This window comes from Sitophilus oryzae, unplaced genomic scaffold, assembly GCF_002938485.1.
Source record: "Sitophilus oryzae breed Bouriz unplaced genomic scaffold, Soryzae_2.0 scaffold_1496_pilon_pilon, whole genome shotgun sequence".
Taxonomy (NCBI): Eukaryota; Metazoa; Arthropoda; class Insecta; order Coleoptera; family Curculionidae; genus Sitophilus; species Sitophilus oryzae.
This window is the reverse complement of record NW_022146165.1, coordinates 1803849-1820294: the sequence shown is the minus strand read 5'-3', so window position 1 is coordinate 1820294 and position 16446 is coordinate 1803849. Positions and strand designations below refer to the sequence as shown.

General features: G+C 31.5%; 1 protein-coding gene across 1 annotated transcript in view; it reads right to left on the bottom strand.

Moving 5' to 3' along the window:
* LOC115877680 (transient receptor potential cation channel trpm-like) overlaps positions 1-16446 on the bottom strand; it is a 265132-nt gene that overhangs the window by 107431 nt on the left and 141255 nt on the right. Inside the window, exon 4 of the mRNA XM_030893949.1 lies at positions 13385-13462. Within this exon, the coding sequence (XP_030749809.1) occupies positions 13385-13462 (78 nt within the window). The remainder of the gene's footprint in view (positions 1-13384; positions 13463-16446) is intronic.

Sequence of the window (16446 nt, the reverse complement as noted above, 5' to 3'; positions counted from 1 at the left end):
CCGCAATGGGATTAAAATAGCCAAATTTTCCGACCGATATTCTTATTCCACGTGCCCAAGAAGTCCCCGAATAGTTCCAAGGTATGCTATAATTCTTCTGCCTATTCTAAGTCAATGCTCAACTGATTTTTATTCGTATTGTTGTCTGGTTTTCGACTTTTCCACGCCCACGTGGTGTAGAAAGATTAGTTGAGTGTTATCTTTCTTAAATCTTATTTGGTTGCTCGTAATTGTAGAGCAAGAAGACCGATCCAGACCGTACAGCACAGAACAATCCAGAATTCCATCCGTTCCTGTTGCCCGTGTGTAGAGGTACCCGTTGGACATCATAAACCCTCGTTGAGGTAAAGTTCAGATTTGATTAGTCCTTCTTTATTACCTTTATTAACTCCTACACGTTGTGCTAGTCCTTGTTCTATAATTGAGGCTCTTTTCTAAGACAACCAATGTTATTTAGGGTTTTTATGTCACCTGTTGAAGTCCTATACCTGCCTGGTATCTGTACGTTTGCTGACGGGCTCCAGTGACAGTACATCGATCTGCTGTACACCGTCGTAGCCACCCTGTAGCTATGCACTATAGCTAAGCCGGAGGAAGTTTCAGTAGTTTGCAAGTACTGGTCAAGACATTACGTTAGAGTAAGACTGTACAATTTTAGTTTAGATTTAGTTTGATATTTGTAATCCACAGGATATTGTACTTAGTTTAAGTAAGGGGATTATGACGTCATACTTTAGTTAGTTTTTCTTGATTTAAATTTTATTCTACTTTTCAACGTTTATTCATTTCCATTTCTTTAAATATTAACTTTTAATATTTTAATAAATTGCTTAAATATTTTTAGTAGTATTATTTGCAGTCTAGTCTCATAGTTAAGTTAGAGTCACTTAAGTTCAAGTAATTATAGTATAATTGAAGTTCATGGTAGTTGCACTCAACAGTTCGAGGTTAGTGTTGAAGTCTACTTAATAGTAACATCTTTTATGCCGAGTTCATAGAGTTCATAATCTCGTGGCGCCCTTTTATTAATATCTTTGAACCCCGACTACCCGGCTGTTAAAATTAAAAAGCTAGTGGCCTCTATGCAACTCATTACCGATTAAGTAAACTTGTGTTTTATTGAACTTCGAATTAGAAAAGGGCGTGGCAAATTTTTTATTTATAAACATTTATTTAATTCTGTTTTTAGTATTTGTTCTTATAGCGCCAACATAGATACATTATCTGTGAACATTTCAACTATCTAGCTATAAACAGTTCATAAGATAGACCTTTATGACAGACGGACGGACGGACGGACAGCGAAGTCTTAGTAATAGGGTTCCCGTTTTTACCCTTTGGATACGGAACCATAAAAATCGGCGCCCTTATACGTAAGTCAAAGTTTAATTGATATTAAATATAGATAGAATGGGTCCATGTGTCCCTGTTCACAACTGTAAAATTATTGGTTGTAAAAAATTTCGCAAACTTTTATATAGAAAACTTAACACAAATGGAGAACAATTAATTCTTGACTGATACGGCTGAATAGCTTTTACAGATGTTGACTGAATGAGACTGGGACGACAACGGAACTTCGACGTGACTGACACGTGTGAATATACCTTAAAGCCTCCATATATGCACGTCACTGGAGGAATCCTAGAGCGAGATAGAGTATCGATCGTTGGGATTCGACTTTTTATTATATCGAACTAGATGCAGCTGGGTCCGCCATATTTTATTTCTGATGTTATTGGATCATGAGCCTCTGGCAGAGAAAATCCGATGGTAAATATGTTTGCCAGACTTATGCGCTGGGTAAATTTACATAAGTCTCTGCATGTAGGATAATATTATGCATTAAGAAATGAAGTAAGGGGTAACTTAAGTGTGCTTATATATAACAAATACGAATTAAGCTACGAAGATAAACAAAATAATAATCTAGATGTAACAGTGTTAATGAATAAATACATAAATTGTATCTGGTTAAAATACTTCATAAACAAATAAAAAATAACAAACAAAATACACTAAGTAGAAATAATATATAATAACAATAAAAATATTTTTTATATTGTCAATTAATGCTTTTGTGACGTTAAAAAAACTATTTACACAGTCTCGCTAAATAAAAATTTCTACATATTCTTACTAACAATTTCACTTTTGAATTTATTATCAAACATTTTGGTACAGGCAATCGCGGATAGTGGGAGTTTTAACAAAGAAACTGTCAGCGTCCTAAATATATGTTAAAATAAATTAAGGCCCTTCTTGAGCCCCGACAAAGCGCTGTCAAGGCCGCTAAAATATAGTTTACCCAAAGTGTAAATTACCGGCGATGCGAAGTGGCAAGAGAATAGTGTTTTCAAAAGATAGCAACAGAAATCTTAAGCCCGCAAACTTGAGAAACTTGGGTAACTTTGGTAAGAGGCTAATTTTGGGGTGATCTAAATTCCTTTGTTAATTATTACGACGTGGTAAATTGTTTCGTTTGTTTACCTTTGCTTCGACGTTTTGGACAAATTTTTGAAGTCTAACTTTCGATTGACAATGAACATCCTGAAAAGTATATTATTTTGTCCTAAGTTTATTAATTATAAGTTTCATGAAAGCCTTTATTACATAATCTACAGGGTGTCCCAGAAATAAGTGCAAATATTTTAACTGGTAGTGTAGTTCAACCACAGAAACACGCCTATGAGGTTTTTTTGCCAAAAAAAAAATGTTGAAAATTTAAAATTTTTCTTGACATTTTCCGGGAAATTTGAAAAAACTTTTTAGTGCCATTTGTTTATTCACCTGAGATTTCCCTACGGTGTATCTAAACCTTGCAGTGTTGCAACCTCCTATGTTATCCACATTCTACATAGTTCGGCGGAACATAGTTCTACATTTATAAATTCATAGACAAATTTCTACTCAAAAAATTAGGAATGTTAAATTTAATCTTTTATAAGTGCTCATTGTTAATAATTATAGAAAAAAAAACACATTAATTATTTTTAGTACTTACCTTTTCAATGAAAACTTAACAAAAATCACCGAAAATTAACTAAAACATTACGTTTATGACGTTTACGAAAATGATTCATCATATTATTCACAACCAGGTCACAAAAAAAGAAATTCCTAAAATGTTTATCGTAATTTAGAATTCAATATATCGAAAACATCCCAACGAATAATCGATTAATTTCTGTTTTGTTTGTTTTCTTTCATGTTTCTCGGTTTTATTTGAACCACTGTTTTACAAAACACCTTGAAAAGCGCACATTACTTTGAATACCTTTCTGAATGAATAAATGTTGAGAATTATTGTCTCTTATCGCCACTTTACGAAATACTTTCAATCTAAGAAAATACATGTTTCACTCAACAATTATTGACAACGTATTTTGTTTTTTCGTTATTTTTTCGATGTATTTCGACAATTCCATTGACAGCCTAACCGTCAGGCAAGAACTGCCGCGTGTGAACTGGTCCTTTGAGTCGCCGGCCGCGCCGTCGTGGCGGGCCTGCGTCAGACGACGATGTTAAGCAACGTTGCCGTAGTTACAACAATTTCAAATTCAAGACATTCGAAGCAATCAAATTCGTATTAAATTTTAAAAATAAAACAGAGAAACATGAAAGCAAATAAACAAAACAAAAATGAATTGATTATTCGTCGGGCTGTTTTCGATGAATTGAATTCTGAATTACGATAAACATTTTAGAAATTTCTTTTTTGTGACCTTATCAATAACCAATTCATTTGTGTTTTATTTGTTTCCTTTCATGTTTTTCTGTTTTATTTTTAAAATTTAATAAGAATTTGATTGCTTCGAGTGTCTTGAATTTGAAATTGTTAAAACTACGGCAACCTCCCATGACGCAAGCTCGACACGGCGGCGCGATAAAGGAGCAGTTACCAGTGATGCGTCGCTCTCTTGGCTGACGGCCGACGCGACGGTTGGGCTGTCGATGGAATTGTTGAAATACATAGAAAAAATAGCGAAAAAACAAAATACGTATTTAAAATTGTTGAGTGAAACATGTATTTTCTTAGATTGAAAGTAGTTCGGAAAGTGGCGGTAAGAGACAATAATTCTCAACATTTATTCATTCAGAAAGGTATTCAAAGTAATGTGTGCTTTTCAAGGTGTTTTGTGAAATCAGTGATTCAAATTGTGATGAGGCCTATATGAAAATAATGTGTTAAAAATAGGGGACTGTTATTTTAGTAGTTATTATATAACTACAGCATATACAAGTAAAGCAGCACAGTGAAGTGTATTTTAGTTAAGTGTATATCGAAAAAAGAGAACTGTCACAGTTACATCGATCATATAAGTATCTTTTTAATGTTGGGTAAGTTTATTAATTTAACTTTTTTAGCACATTTTTAACACATTATTAAACATTTAACTTTTAATTTATTTTATGTAATAATATCACAATCTAAAAAATGTAATGCATCTCTGCAAACTCCTCAGGTGTTGTGATTTTATGACTTACTTTTAACATATACTTTCTTGTCCCTATGGCAACACAGTGCGTCGAATTAACTGAAATCCGGGCTTGATCCGGGTAATTGGATGTAGTTGGCGATATTTGCCGGCGGTTCTCAAAATGTTGCGATTATTTTTTTATTATAATTTTCAAAGTTAAATAACTCGGTTATTTCCAATTTATTTTAAAAATAAAGTAAAGAGAAAATATGTTTATTTTGACCAGATCTACCACCCCATAAAATATCTGCACTCATTTCTGGGACACCCTGTATAATTGAATTTACTTAATCTTTAAGAAGTATTAATACTTTCTAACAGAAAAAGATGGAAATTCCATTTATAAAAGACATCACTCTGTATTTTGGATTTTTGCATAAAGACATCTGCTCCATCTTTCTAAAATATTTTCAGAGTAACAATGTTGCCGCATTATTTGAAAAGTGGTAGCATCTCTCTTATTTTAAATGGAACACCCAGTATATTATTACATTTTTGGAAACTACTTTTCTATCTCATAATTTTTCTATTATACTCCTATCTCTCTATTATACTCCTATCTCATAATTTTTCTATTATACCTCTACCTATCTCTAATAATTTTTGAGATAAACAATAAAACATGTGAAATATTGAAAAAAAAACATGATTTTGAATTGAACATTTTAAAAGTTGAATTTTGGTTTTTAATTGTGTAAATCAACTGATGGACAGGGAGAGCAAAGAAATATACGTATATATACACATTTTAATACAAGGCGAAAGGTTAGGAAACATGGTCAGTTTGGAGTACAGTGTTTTGTATTCTGTTGTTTATTACTTTTGTAAATATCTTTATGTACTGGGTTCAGGTATTGACAACTTACGTTATTATAAGTTTATAACAACTTCCGTAATTAATCTAGTTCTAGTTATAAAAGAATTTCTTTATGTTCGTACTACAAAACAATTTTGTAATTATCGATAGCTTCGAGGGCAGTTCGGTCTGAAAATGTTAGTAGTTACTGGAAGAGTTAATAACACAGTTACGGAAAGTTTAAACACTCATAAATTGCGGTTATTGTATTCCTTTTAATTTATAAAGCACCAACATTTTTTAATGAATTCTAATTAAAGTTAATACTAACAGAGATTTAAATGAATTAAAAGTTTGGGTGATATTTTTGAAGGGTTGCTTTGGATAAATCCTCAACAACCACATAACGCGTAAACTAATTTAAAATTTTGCATGGGAGCGAGATAGGAGACGCCATTTTAAGTTTGACAGATTCTAGATGAGTAGGAAGCGACTATAATTATTTGTTCATGAACTAGTTATGGAAAATTTCGTGTCAGTTTAAATGAAAAAAGTTGGATGTTTAATAGCGTTATAGTAGTATAAGTATTTGAGAAGATATAAAAAATTATAAAATATGCATCATAACACCTTGAGTTATACATGCATTTAAATACTTTCATTTGGTGTTTCTCAAAAGTGATTCACCCCCATAACATTTTTTTATTTTTTTTTAGATAAAATTTGGTACGTTAGTATACACGATGAATCAGGATTGATTGACGTATTCAATTATTTTCTGTCACTTTCTGTTTCACCTGAAACGACTACGACTTTTGATTTTCAAATGGCAACCTCGGTATTTGTTTCTTTCATAGAAAATGACAGAAACAATATTTCACAAACCCAAATGATGGCAAACCTAGTAATTGGCGGTGGAATATATATTAACCAATATCAAATAGAAGAAACAACTGCTTACAAGTACTTAGGACTAGCGATGGGAACTATCGAATGAATTAGACTATCGAATGGTTACTGAATGAATGATTTCAACTATCGAATGGTTTTATTCGAATAAAATCATTCATTCATTTGTATACTAAAGCATATGTGACAACCTCGCCGTGCAACTAAATGGTTATCGTTGCGCCACGAGTCACGGCTATCGAATGCTTTTGATAAATGAAATTTAGTATTCGTTTGATTTTTGTGTGCGTCAGTGCATTATTAAGTTCTTCCAAATTTTTATAACTTCGCCTTGTAAATACTATGCAATTTTTGCGTTTAATAAAATATTTAAAATACTAAAATAGTAGTTTTTTTTAATTGACGATTGTGTGCGAATTGGTCAAAATTTATCCGAAAATTTGTGTGATTTTCCATAGCCCGATCTTTCAATTATTTAATTTTATATGGTATATTATGGTTAGGTTAGATTGCATTTTTTTAATGGAAAATTTTGAGAAGTAGCAATTTTTAAGAGAGATGAGATCAACTCACAATTAATTTTAAAAATACATATTTGTATTTTAGATGTTTTAATAATATGAATTAAGTAATGTGGTTACGTAAATGGTTATCGAACTCAAATTTTGGGGAAAAGTTTCGTAAAAAAAATTTGAGAAAATTAAATTGAAAATTTTACACGTGCCAATTTAAAAAAAAAGGTTAACAATGTTTGTATTTTGTTTATGCTAATTCTCTTAGATGCAGTTTTTTGCGAAGAAATACTTCATTTATTTTTTAAAGTAAATGCCAGTAAAAGTAAATATTATTTTTAAATAGTAATATAAAGTAATAAAAAGTAATATAAATAATTATTTTTAATTTTTTATTTATATTTTCCTTCCATTACACTGCATGCTTAGAAAATTAATGTTTAAATTTCATGACTTTAAAATTTGTTGTTAATATAACAAATTAGTTCTGAAATTATTATTATTTAATAAACCAACGTTGCCATTTAGAGACTATATTATTTTTAAATAGGATCTAATATAAATACTTTTGACTTCTATTTGTTGTTTATATTTTGCTACTACTTAAAAAAAATTTATATTATTAAATGATTTTAAATTTTGTTGTTAATAGGTATAACAAATTATTACTGTTATTATTATTTATTAAACCAGTCTTTGCTTAAAAACATTAAAAATCATTTTCCTACATCCAAAATAAAAAGTATTATTGTAGTGTAACAACAGAATATTAATAAAAAAATGCAAAACATATAGACATATTATCCCTAACTAACTAATGCTAAAGAATAATATTCTTTGCCAATACCAACTAATACGAATATATGGCAACAGCGCCCTTCATAATGTATTTTCTGTGTAAATACTAGCACCTCAATAAAAAAAATAATGTGTCCTGATCTTTATTTGACTCCGCAAAAAATCAAAGATGCCGGCTTCTTTCATAGCATTGCCACCGACCGCTGTCGGGTTTCTAGGAAAGAAACCTACGTCGCCGGACGACAACTAAAATCCAGTTTATATTTTATTAAAATCGATCCTGACGAATAAACGAATTTGATAAATGAATGAATTTTATAAATGAATGGTTTTGCTGCCGAATTACTAGAATACAATATTTCAAGGCAGATGACGCATCTATTCGATAATTTTTATTCGAATAGTTTTCGACGAATGTTTTCTTACTAGCTATCGAATTATTCGAATGAATTGCAACTATCGAATGTTTCGATAGTATTCATTCGACAGTTCCCACTACTACTTAGGACACGAAATACGTATAAGCCGCGATAACCACACTTGCGAGATTAAGAGATGAATAGGACTGACTTGGGCAGCCTATGGACGATTGAAATACATTTTGAAAGGGCCACTTCCGATATGTCTGAAGAGAAAGTATTTCTTTTAAAGGTATTAATCAGGGATTATAATTTATAATTATCAATGCGTACTATCTGTTCTAACGTATAGTGCGAAGACCCTAACATTAACCAAGAAAACAGTAAGCAAAATCAGAATAACGCAAAGATCATTGTTGGGGGTATCTCTGAGACACAAAGTACCAAATATCGAAGTACGGGGGAGACAGAACAAGTCATGGATGCCATAGAGAAAATAACTACTTTGAAATTAAATTGGGCAGGGCATATTGCAAGACTAAACGATGACCGATGGACGAAGAAAATAATAGAATAACCAAGACATGATGCATTCAGGAGCAGAGGCCGTCCTCCAACCAGGTGGCATAACGACTAAAAGCGTATCCATAGTAACTGGATGCAAATAGCTCAAGATAGGGAGTTATGGAAACAAACCAGGTTAGTTCTCCATCTCCGATATCAGCCATACCCCTAGATCATATATACTTACGTCATACCAAAGTATATGACACGAATGGTTAGGTTAGGTTAGGATCCTCACAGAATATGTATTCACCGTTGTTTATTAACTTCAATCTACTGAGGTATTCATCAGATAATGTTCTGTTAAAAACCCAGTGACGACAATCCCAAGATTGTTCTTACTTAATCATGAAGCAGTTTTAACTGAATTTTCGATGGAGTTCAAAATCAAAAATACCCCTCGTAAATTATGCCGTATTTTTTCAGAAAAGAATGCTCAAAAGTTCAGCCACTTATGTAAAACAACCAACTGGGATACTAGCTCTTATGATGTCGACACCGAATATTCTATTTTCGTAAAAACATTAACCAGTCTAGCGTTCAAATCCTTTCCTCTTAGGCCTATAAAAAATAAGCTAATAAACCTTGGACCACTAAAGGTCTACGCATATCTTCTAAAAACATGCGTTCATTATCTCACTTAAAAAAATTCTCAGACAGTCTCTTCTTCCACAATTACGTAAAACTATACAGAAAAATTTATCATAAGACTATAAGAGCCGCTAAGGACCTTTATTATAATAGGAGAATAGTCAATTCTGGTAATGTTGCTAAAGAAACATGGTCTATTGTGAATGAGTTGAGAAACAAAGTTTTTTTTTTCTTCGTCTAGCAATATCTCTACCTCACCTGAGAACCTTAACGATTACTTTGTAAATGTAGCGAAAAACTAATACCATATGTCCTCCTCATGATCCACTTTCTTATCTCTCTAATGATATTGTAAACTTACACAGTTTCTTTTTTTCGCCCGTAGTTTTAGAAGAGCTGCGCAGTACAATTAATACCATCAAAAATAAATCCTCTTCTGGGACCGACGGGCTAACTTTAAAAATGTTTTCGAATCTGCCAGAAAGCACCCTGAATCACCTAACAACTTTAATAAACATGTCGTTCCAAAATGGTATTTTTCCAAAATATCTTAAGACGGCAATAATCATTCCTCTGCATAAAGGAGGAGACAAAGATGAAGCTTCTAACTATCGCCCAATTGCACTCCTTCCAACGCTATCTAAGATCATAGAAAGGTTGGTTAAAAGAAGGCTGGTATCTTTTCTGTTTAAGAACAAAATACTTACTGAATATCAATTTGGATTTCTAAGCAACAAGTCCACAAATGACGCTATGTTTTCCCTCCTTAATAAAGTTAAGGAGGCCTAAACAACCATCATTCTACAGCAACAATTTTCTGTGATTTTTATAAGGCGTTCGATTCTGTAAATCATAAGATCTTAATTAATAAACTGCAGCACTATGGGTTCAGGGGATCATCTCTCGAATGGTTTAAGTCGTATCTGAGCAACAGAAGTCAATTTGTGAGGGTGGATACCACGTTGTCTTCTAGCAAGCCAATAGAATGTGGATTACCACAAGGCTCAGTACTAGGCCCTATTTTGTTTCTTCTTTTTTATTAACGACATTGCTAACATAAACATCAGTGGCAAAATATGTCTTTTGCGGACGACACTAGCTTCACTTGGAGCAACAAGGACATCACGGCACTTCATAGGATTGTATCAAATGACTTAATCACCATTAAATCTTGGTGCGATTCGAACCTCCTGAGTCTCAACCTTTCTAAAACTAAAAAGCTTTGTCGTATAAAACTCGTTGCAGCCTTTTGTACTTAACAACACCACCATTGACGTCGTCAAATCTGTAAAATTCTTAGGGCTTGTTGTGGACAATTCTCTGAAATGGGACATACATATCGAAGCTTTGTCGAAAAAATTGAGCTCTGCCTGTTTTGCATTAAGATCTGTTTCTAAGGAGCTTAACTTGTCAGTGGCTAGAACTGTTTATTATGCACTTTTTGAGTCGCACCTCAGGTATGCCCTTCCATTCTGGGGTACGTGTTGTGCGACTCAATTTGACCGCATTTTCAGGCTCCAGAAGAGTACTGTTCGATATTCACTGGGACTAAACAGCAGAACTCATTGCCGGGACTTTTTTAAAAATTAAAAATATTGACTCTTCCTTCCTTATTTATATTTGAATCCGTTTGCCTAATACGTAAACATGTATCAGCTTCTCAAGAAAGGCCATCTCACACTTATCCACTCAGGAACGCGGAGCAAGATCTTTATCTACCTACCCACGCTCAGAGTTAGTTAAAAGTTCAATATTATACAACTCGAAAAAAAATGCAACAATCACCTGCCATTTTGAAATCAAATCCATAACATCATTTTTTTTTTCATTTCGCAAAAGCATTGAACTCTTATTTACTAGACAAGGCTTTCTACGCCGTAAATAAATTATATTTTGAAAATCAAATTTGATCTTGTAAACACTGGTCTAATGTTTGCTATTGCTATATTTACTAATGACATCGAAATGAATTTATTTAGAGGTCATTGATATTTTACTATAAACTATAGCTAAATATTTTTGAATATTATTTTTATTTTTTTGTTCTTTGACATTATAAACATTTATAAATGTTTATTTTAACAATAAGACTGACAATATTATTTGTATAATGTTTTGTATTATCTTTTGTTTGTTTGTTTGTGTAGCTTGTTTTTTTACTTTGTTTGTTAGTTTACCTTTGTCTACAAATTGAAAAATTTTTTGACAATAAAGGCATTTATTTATTTAAATCAAGGAAAATCTCTGATTTTTCTCGGTCGTCAATTCTGAGAAATAAAGGTAAAAAATAAACGTAACAATTTGCAGTAGATCTGTACGAAATATTTAATAAAGCAATCAATTTCACTAAAAGTTCCGCTGCTCTAAATTGCTCTAAATTTCTCAACTTTACAGGTTAAATATTTCTCTTGTTATCTCTCTGAAACATTATTCGCTCTTCGCATCGCGCGCTTGGTAATTTACACTTTTGATAAATTATATTGTAGCGACGTTACTGATCCCAGTTGAATACGTGGCTCTCAATAAAGCTTTTATTTTTATCTGCAGTATATATTGTCGAAGTCCCGATTACAATTTGGACCACCCTGTAAAGAGTATAGTCTATTTAATAGTATTAAAATATTAGAATGAAAAAACTTAAGAAGCACACTTAAAAGTATTAACCAACTGAATTTACACCACTACACCAAAGCTTTTTGTTAGTTCTATTGTTAAATTGGTTAGTTTTTATTCAGCACCATCTAACTACATCGTTGTGACACAACTATCACAACATTAAATCAACACAACTTTTTTACATTTTACTAATAGTCTGGGCTTTAAAAAAATCTAAACATTACTATTTTAAATATACAGAATAACCTAATATTTCGTGTTCATAGCCTACGTATTTTTGGAATTAAAAGTTAAGTGAACACATCTTAGTCTGTCCGTTAGATGGTATCAAATATTAACAACACAATCTTTAATTATTTTTTTGTAAAAGTCAAATGTTAAAGCACCTAGCAAAACAAAAATACCCCAAATATCATTCAAATCGGATTATGGGTTCTTAAAATATCTAAAAAAGGTGTTTTATTTTACTTTAACTCTGACGTGTGAAGCAGTTTTGTATAGAGACAAATTATGTTCAATTTACTTATTTTTTAAATTCCAAAAATATTATAAAAATTTTTTTAGAATGCCCTGTATTTGGATATCAATTTAATCTCTCTTATATAGAGGGTGAGTCTTAAATAAGTGCAAATACTTTTAGGGGTAGTATATTTCGATCCCAGAAACACGTCTATGAGGTTTTTAGCGGAAAAAAATTGAAAATTAGGAATTTTTTGAAAAAACATTTGGAAGTTTTTTTAATTTTTAGTTAAAAACAGAAAATCATAATATGGCTACATAGGTAGTAGATTAAATTTACAAGAAAGAAAACCCAGAAGATCCAGTGGTTCTCAAAATTTAAGCGAAATATTTTTTTAAATTTCAAAGTAAAATATCTTGGTTATTTTGGACTTATTTGAAAAAAACGGCAAAGAGAAAATATGTTCCTTTTATCGAGATCTACCAGCCCTGAAAATATTTGCACTTATTTAAGACTTACCATGTATAAAAAATAGACGTGTCTTATGCTCCACAATTTTCTGATTTATGAGGCTCCTATCATTGTTGAATTTGAAAAAATCCGAATCAAAGTCATAATATTAAATATTTAAGTTTTTTTTAATTTGCTGTTTTTTTAATAAAACTATTCTAATAGATTCGTTTGGTATTTTGTTATTCGGATGATTTTTTTTTATTAATACATACCAACATTAATAACTTAGTATGTAAGAAATATGTTCAAGATAGGTGAAGATAAAATTCTATAGTTATTGTATAACATACGATCGAAAAAAAAACGGCGGCAAAGACGGCTGGGGAACGACAATCGATGATAATTTTGACGAGGCCAATCCCTAGACGTCATTTACTTAGCCCGTATTCTTCTTTATTCTCTAATGGCGCTTACTGCCAGTTGGCCTTTGTTGCAATTTATTTTTATATTGAGTAAAATTGATTTTTAATTATCTTTCTATAATTAGTGTTAATCTTTGACAAGCTTTATGTCAATTCTTAATGAAATCTACAGATTGACCTGGCCAAAGTTATCATCGATTGTCATTTTCCTCTTTAACGCCGTTTGTTTTCGATCATACGGTATTAATCTAATTTAAAAAAAAACTTATAGGTTTTTGATAATATCCATTATCAGATTTCTAAAAATATCTAAACTAGAAAATCTACACCATTTAATACAGCATTTATAAATATTCACAAAGCAAAATTACCATAAAAAAGTATTGATTTAATGTTGTGCTTTCGAATCTCTTGCGGACTTACAGAGCCAAAATCGTTTGCTACGGGCCAGAGGAATGTGGTCAAAGATTTGACGAGGGAATCGAATAAGCCATGGTGTCGCTGAAAAGTGTCAAGGAAAAACAATTGTCGTTAAAGAGAACACACAAATAATACACAAACATGTGATAGGTATTAGTACACGTTAACAGGAAAAAAATGTTAGATACTGACATATACATACACTTACGTAAAATCAAAAAAGAAACAAATTTTTCAAAATTTGACCAATTAATTAATTCTTCTAGTCATTTATTACTTTAAATGTCATATTTGACAGATTATTTTTTAATATGTACAATATGTGTTAATTAAAATTATATAAGGATTCTTGCCACTTAATTGCTGATATAGAAATTTAATTCCACGCTGTGTTTGTCATAATGTGGATCAACCTGCTCTCACTACCGGTTTCGGAGCCCTACTCCATCATCAGGTGAGCTTGGGCCGATACCACAAAATGACAACCACAGCGCAGAGTAGTTAATTCCGACTTGTCGGAAAGTATCGGTTAGAGATATTAAGTCCCGAGAGAACGGGAGATAGCGGTCTGCGTGCAATGGTAGTGCTTTCGTACCACCGACTTAATATCTAACCGATACTTTCCGACAAGTCGGAATTAACTACTCTGCGCTGTGGTTGTCATTTTGTGGTATCTGCCCAAGCTCATCTGATGATGGAGCACCGGCTTCGAAACCGGTAGTGAGAGCAGGTTGATCCACATTATGACAAACACAGCGTGGAATTAAATTTCTATATCAGCAGTTAAGTGGCAAGAATCCTTATATAATTTTATTATACAGGGTGCTACAAATTCGAGGTACGAGCATTGGTATCTCGGAAACCGTAATAGATACGAAGATGATTAAATTGGGACAAAGTTACTCCTTGAGATGTTCACCAAGATGCTATCAAAAAAGTTTTAAAAATTTCAAGGGTTGACATAAAAAATATAAACTGTGGCATATCATTGTACTCAGGAAACCGAGTTATTTCAAAACCCCAAAAAAAAGCAGGTCCGTATTTAAAAAAATCAAGTTGAGCTCTGTATCTCACAAATTATCAGCTAATTTGAAAACCTAAAAATACTATCAGATAGCCCTAATAAAGTGGCTATGAGAATGTGCAATTAGTTTTTCAATTTTCTAAAAAGTAACGACAGGAAAAAATTAAATTGATTTTCAAAAAAATCGCTTTTTCTGAAATAGCTCAGTAATAAGTGAAATTTTTGAAATTTCTTTGATAGCATGTTGGTGAACATCCCAAGGAGCAACTTTGTCCCAATTTAACCATCTTCGTATCTATTACGGTTTCCGAGATACGAATGCTCGTACCTCGAATTTGTAGCACCCTGTATACCTATACTGCAAGAAATTTGTTTTTCATATGTGTTAAAGTTAAATTAAGATTTGACATAAACTGTGATACATACAGAACATATTCAAGGAAGTGTCGATCCTAACAGGCCATGTTATGTGACAAATATATCATTAAACTTCATTCAAAACCTCAAAATTGGTGGAATAAATTAGTGGTTTCAATTAGCCTAAAAGTTTGTTCATCTAATTTCAATATTAGTATTCAGAATGTCAAAATTAGTAGAAAAAGTTACCAAACTATGTTTTATAACTAATTTGTCCTTTACTTTTCATCAATCAAAAGAAACTGTTTTTAGAAATTAAAAGGTTATTTTTTTATAAGCTTATTATTAGGCTTTCTCTATGGATAAAACTCACTACCGCAAGCTGTTGCTAGGTTATTCTATTAACGTTAATCGTATTTTTTAGACATTGTGAATGATCGCAAATTTTTAAATATAAAGTGTAATTGAAACCACGAATTTCGAGGTTCTGAATGAGACTATATTCAGAAACACTCTGTATTTTAATATGCAATTTTTAATTTAATTCAATACAAAAAAAATGTCAAAGTCAAATTTAAATTTGTGATACACACAGAAAATAATTTAAGAAAGTGGCAATCATAACCAACCATGTTATGAAAAACTTCAAAATATCTTTTTATATTTCTTCGATTGTTTATTATAATGTCATTGTATTTAGTTAGAAAATGTGTCGTAATATTAATTTTAAATAAAGTTTCATTTGCAATAAAGATATATAAGTTAGCTCATGAATATTATAGGCCAAGGAAACGTTTATATTCAACTGAAATTAAATGAAAAGTATACGAAGTAGGATTTCTATTATTATCCAACATATAAACGTATAATTGAAAAATGTCGTGAACAAAACAACTTATATTCTTAGAAAAATATTGATTAAACATTCAGTTTAGTTTATAACGAGGTTTATAATAGGTTCAGAAGTATAATAAAGTATATAAGTTGAACTCGTAATAACCGTTATTTAATTTTGGTTCGATATAACTAACTTTCAAATTTCACTTGCTCACCGAAGGTTCGGCACATATTTGTAGGTAATAATAAAAAACTAATAACTAAAATTAATTAATAAAAATAACTAAAAATCTGTTTAAGCTTTTACCAATGAAGACTTTTCATACAATGACACGTTTAATTCAATTCAAAATTTACGTAAATTTACACGTATAAGACGATTTTTTACACGTAAAAAACAAGTTTTTACATATATAAAAGACTTAAAAAACTATATTTATACGCTTAAAAACTATTTTCTACAATTTTAAAACTAACAATTGAATTTTCCAAATGGCCGAACGAAAATATCATATTTCATTTGAAAATGTCCTTAGAGCTCCACTCGAATACCTTGCGACTGAACTGAATCGGCAATATTCTACGTGATTTGAATTTAGTTGACAGCTGCAATTCAAGTAAAAGAAATCGGCGCACTCTTGTTAGCAGCTATGTAAAAGAGATTAGGGAGACAAAATATATCTCCCGGCTGGTACATCGTCGTTGGAAACAGCAAATTGCACGCAAATTTTGAACGGTCCAAATATCGGATCTCTGGTTAATTTGGTTTTGAAAGTCTGTATCTATTTTTAAATTAAAATTGAACAAGTAATAAGCACAACAAGATAAAAGCCAACATACTCATAGA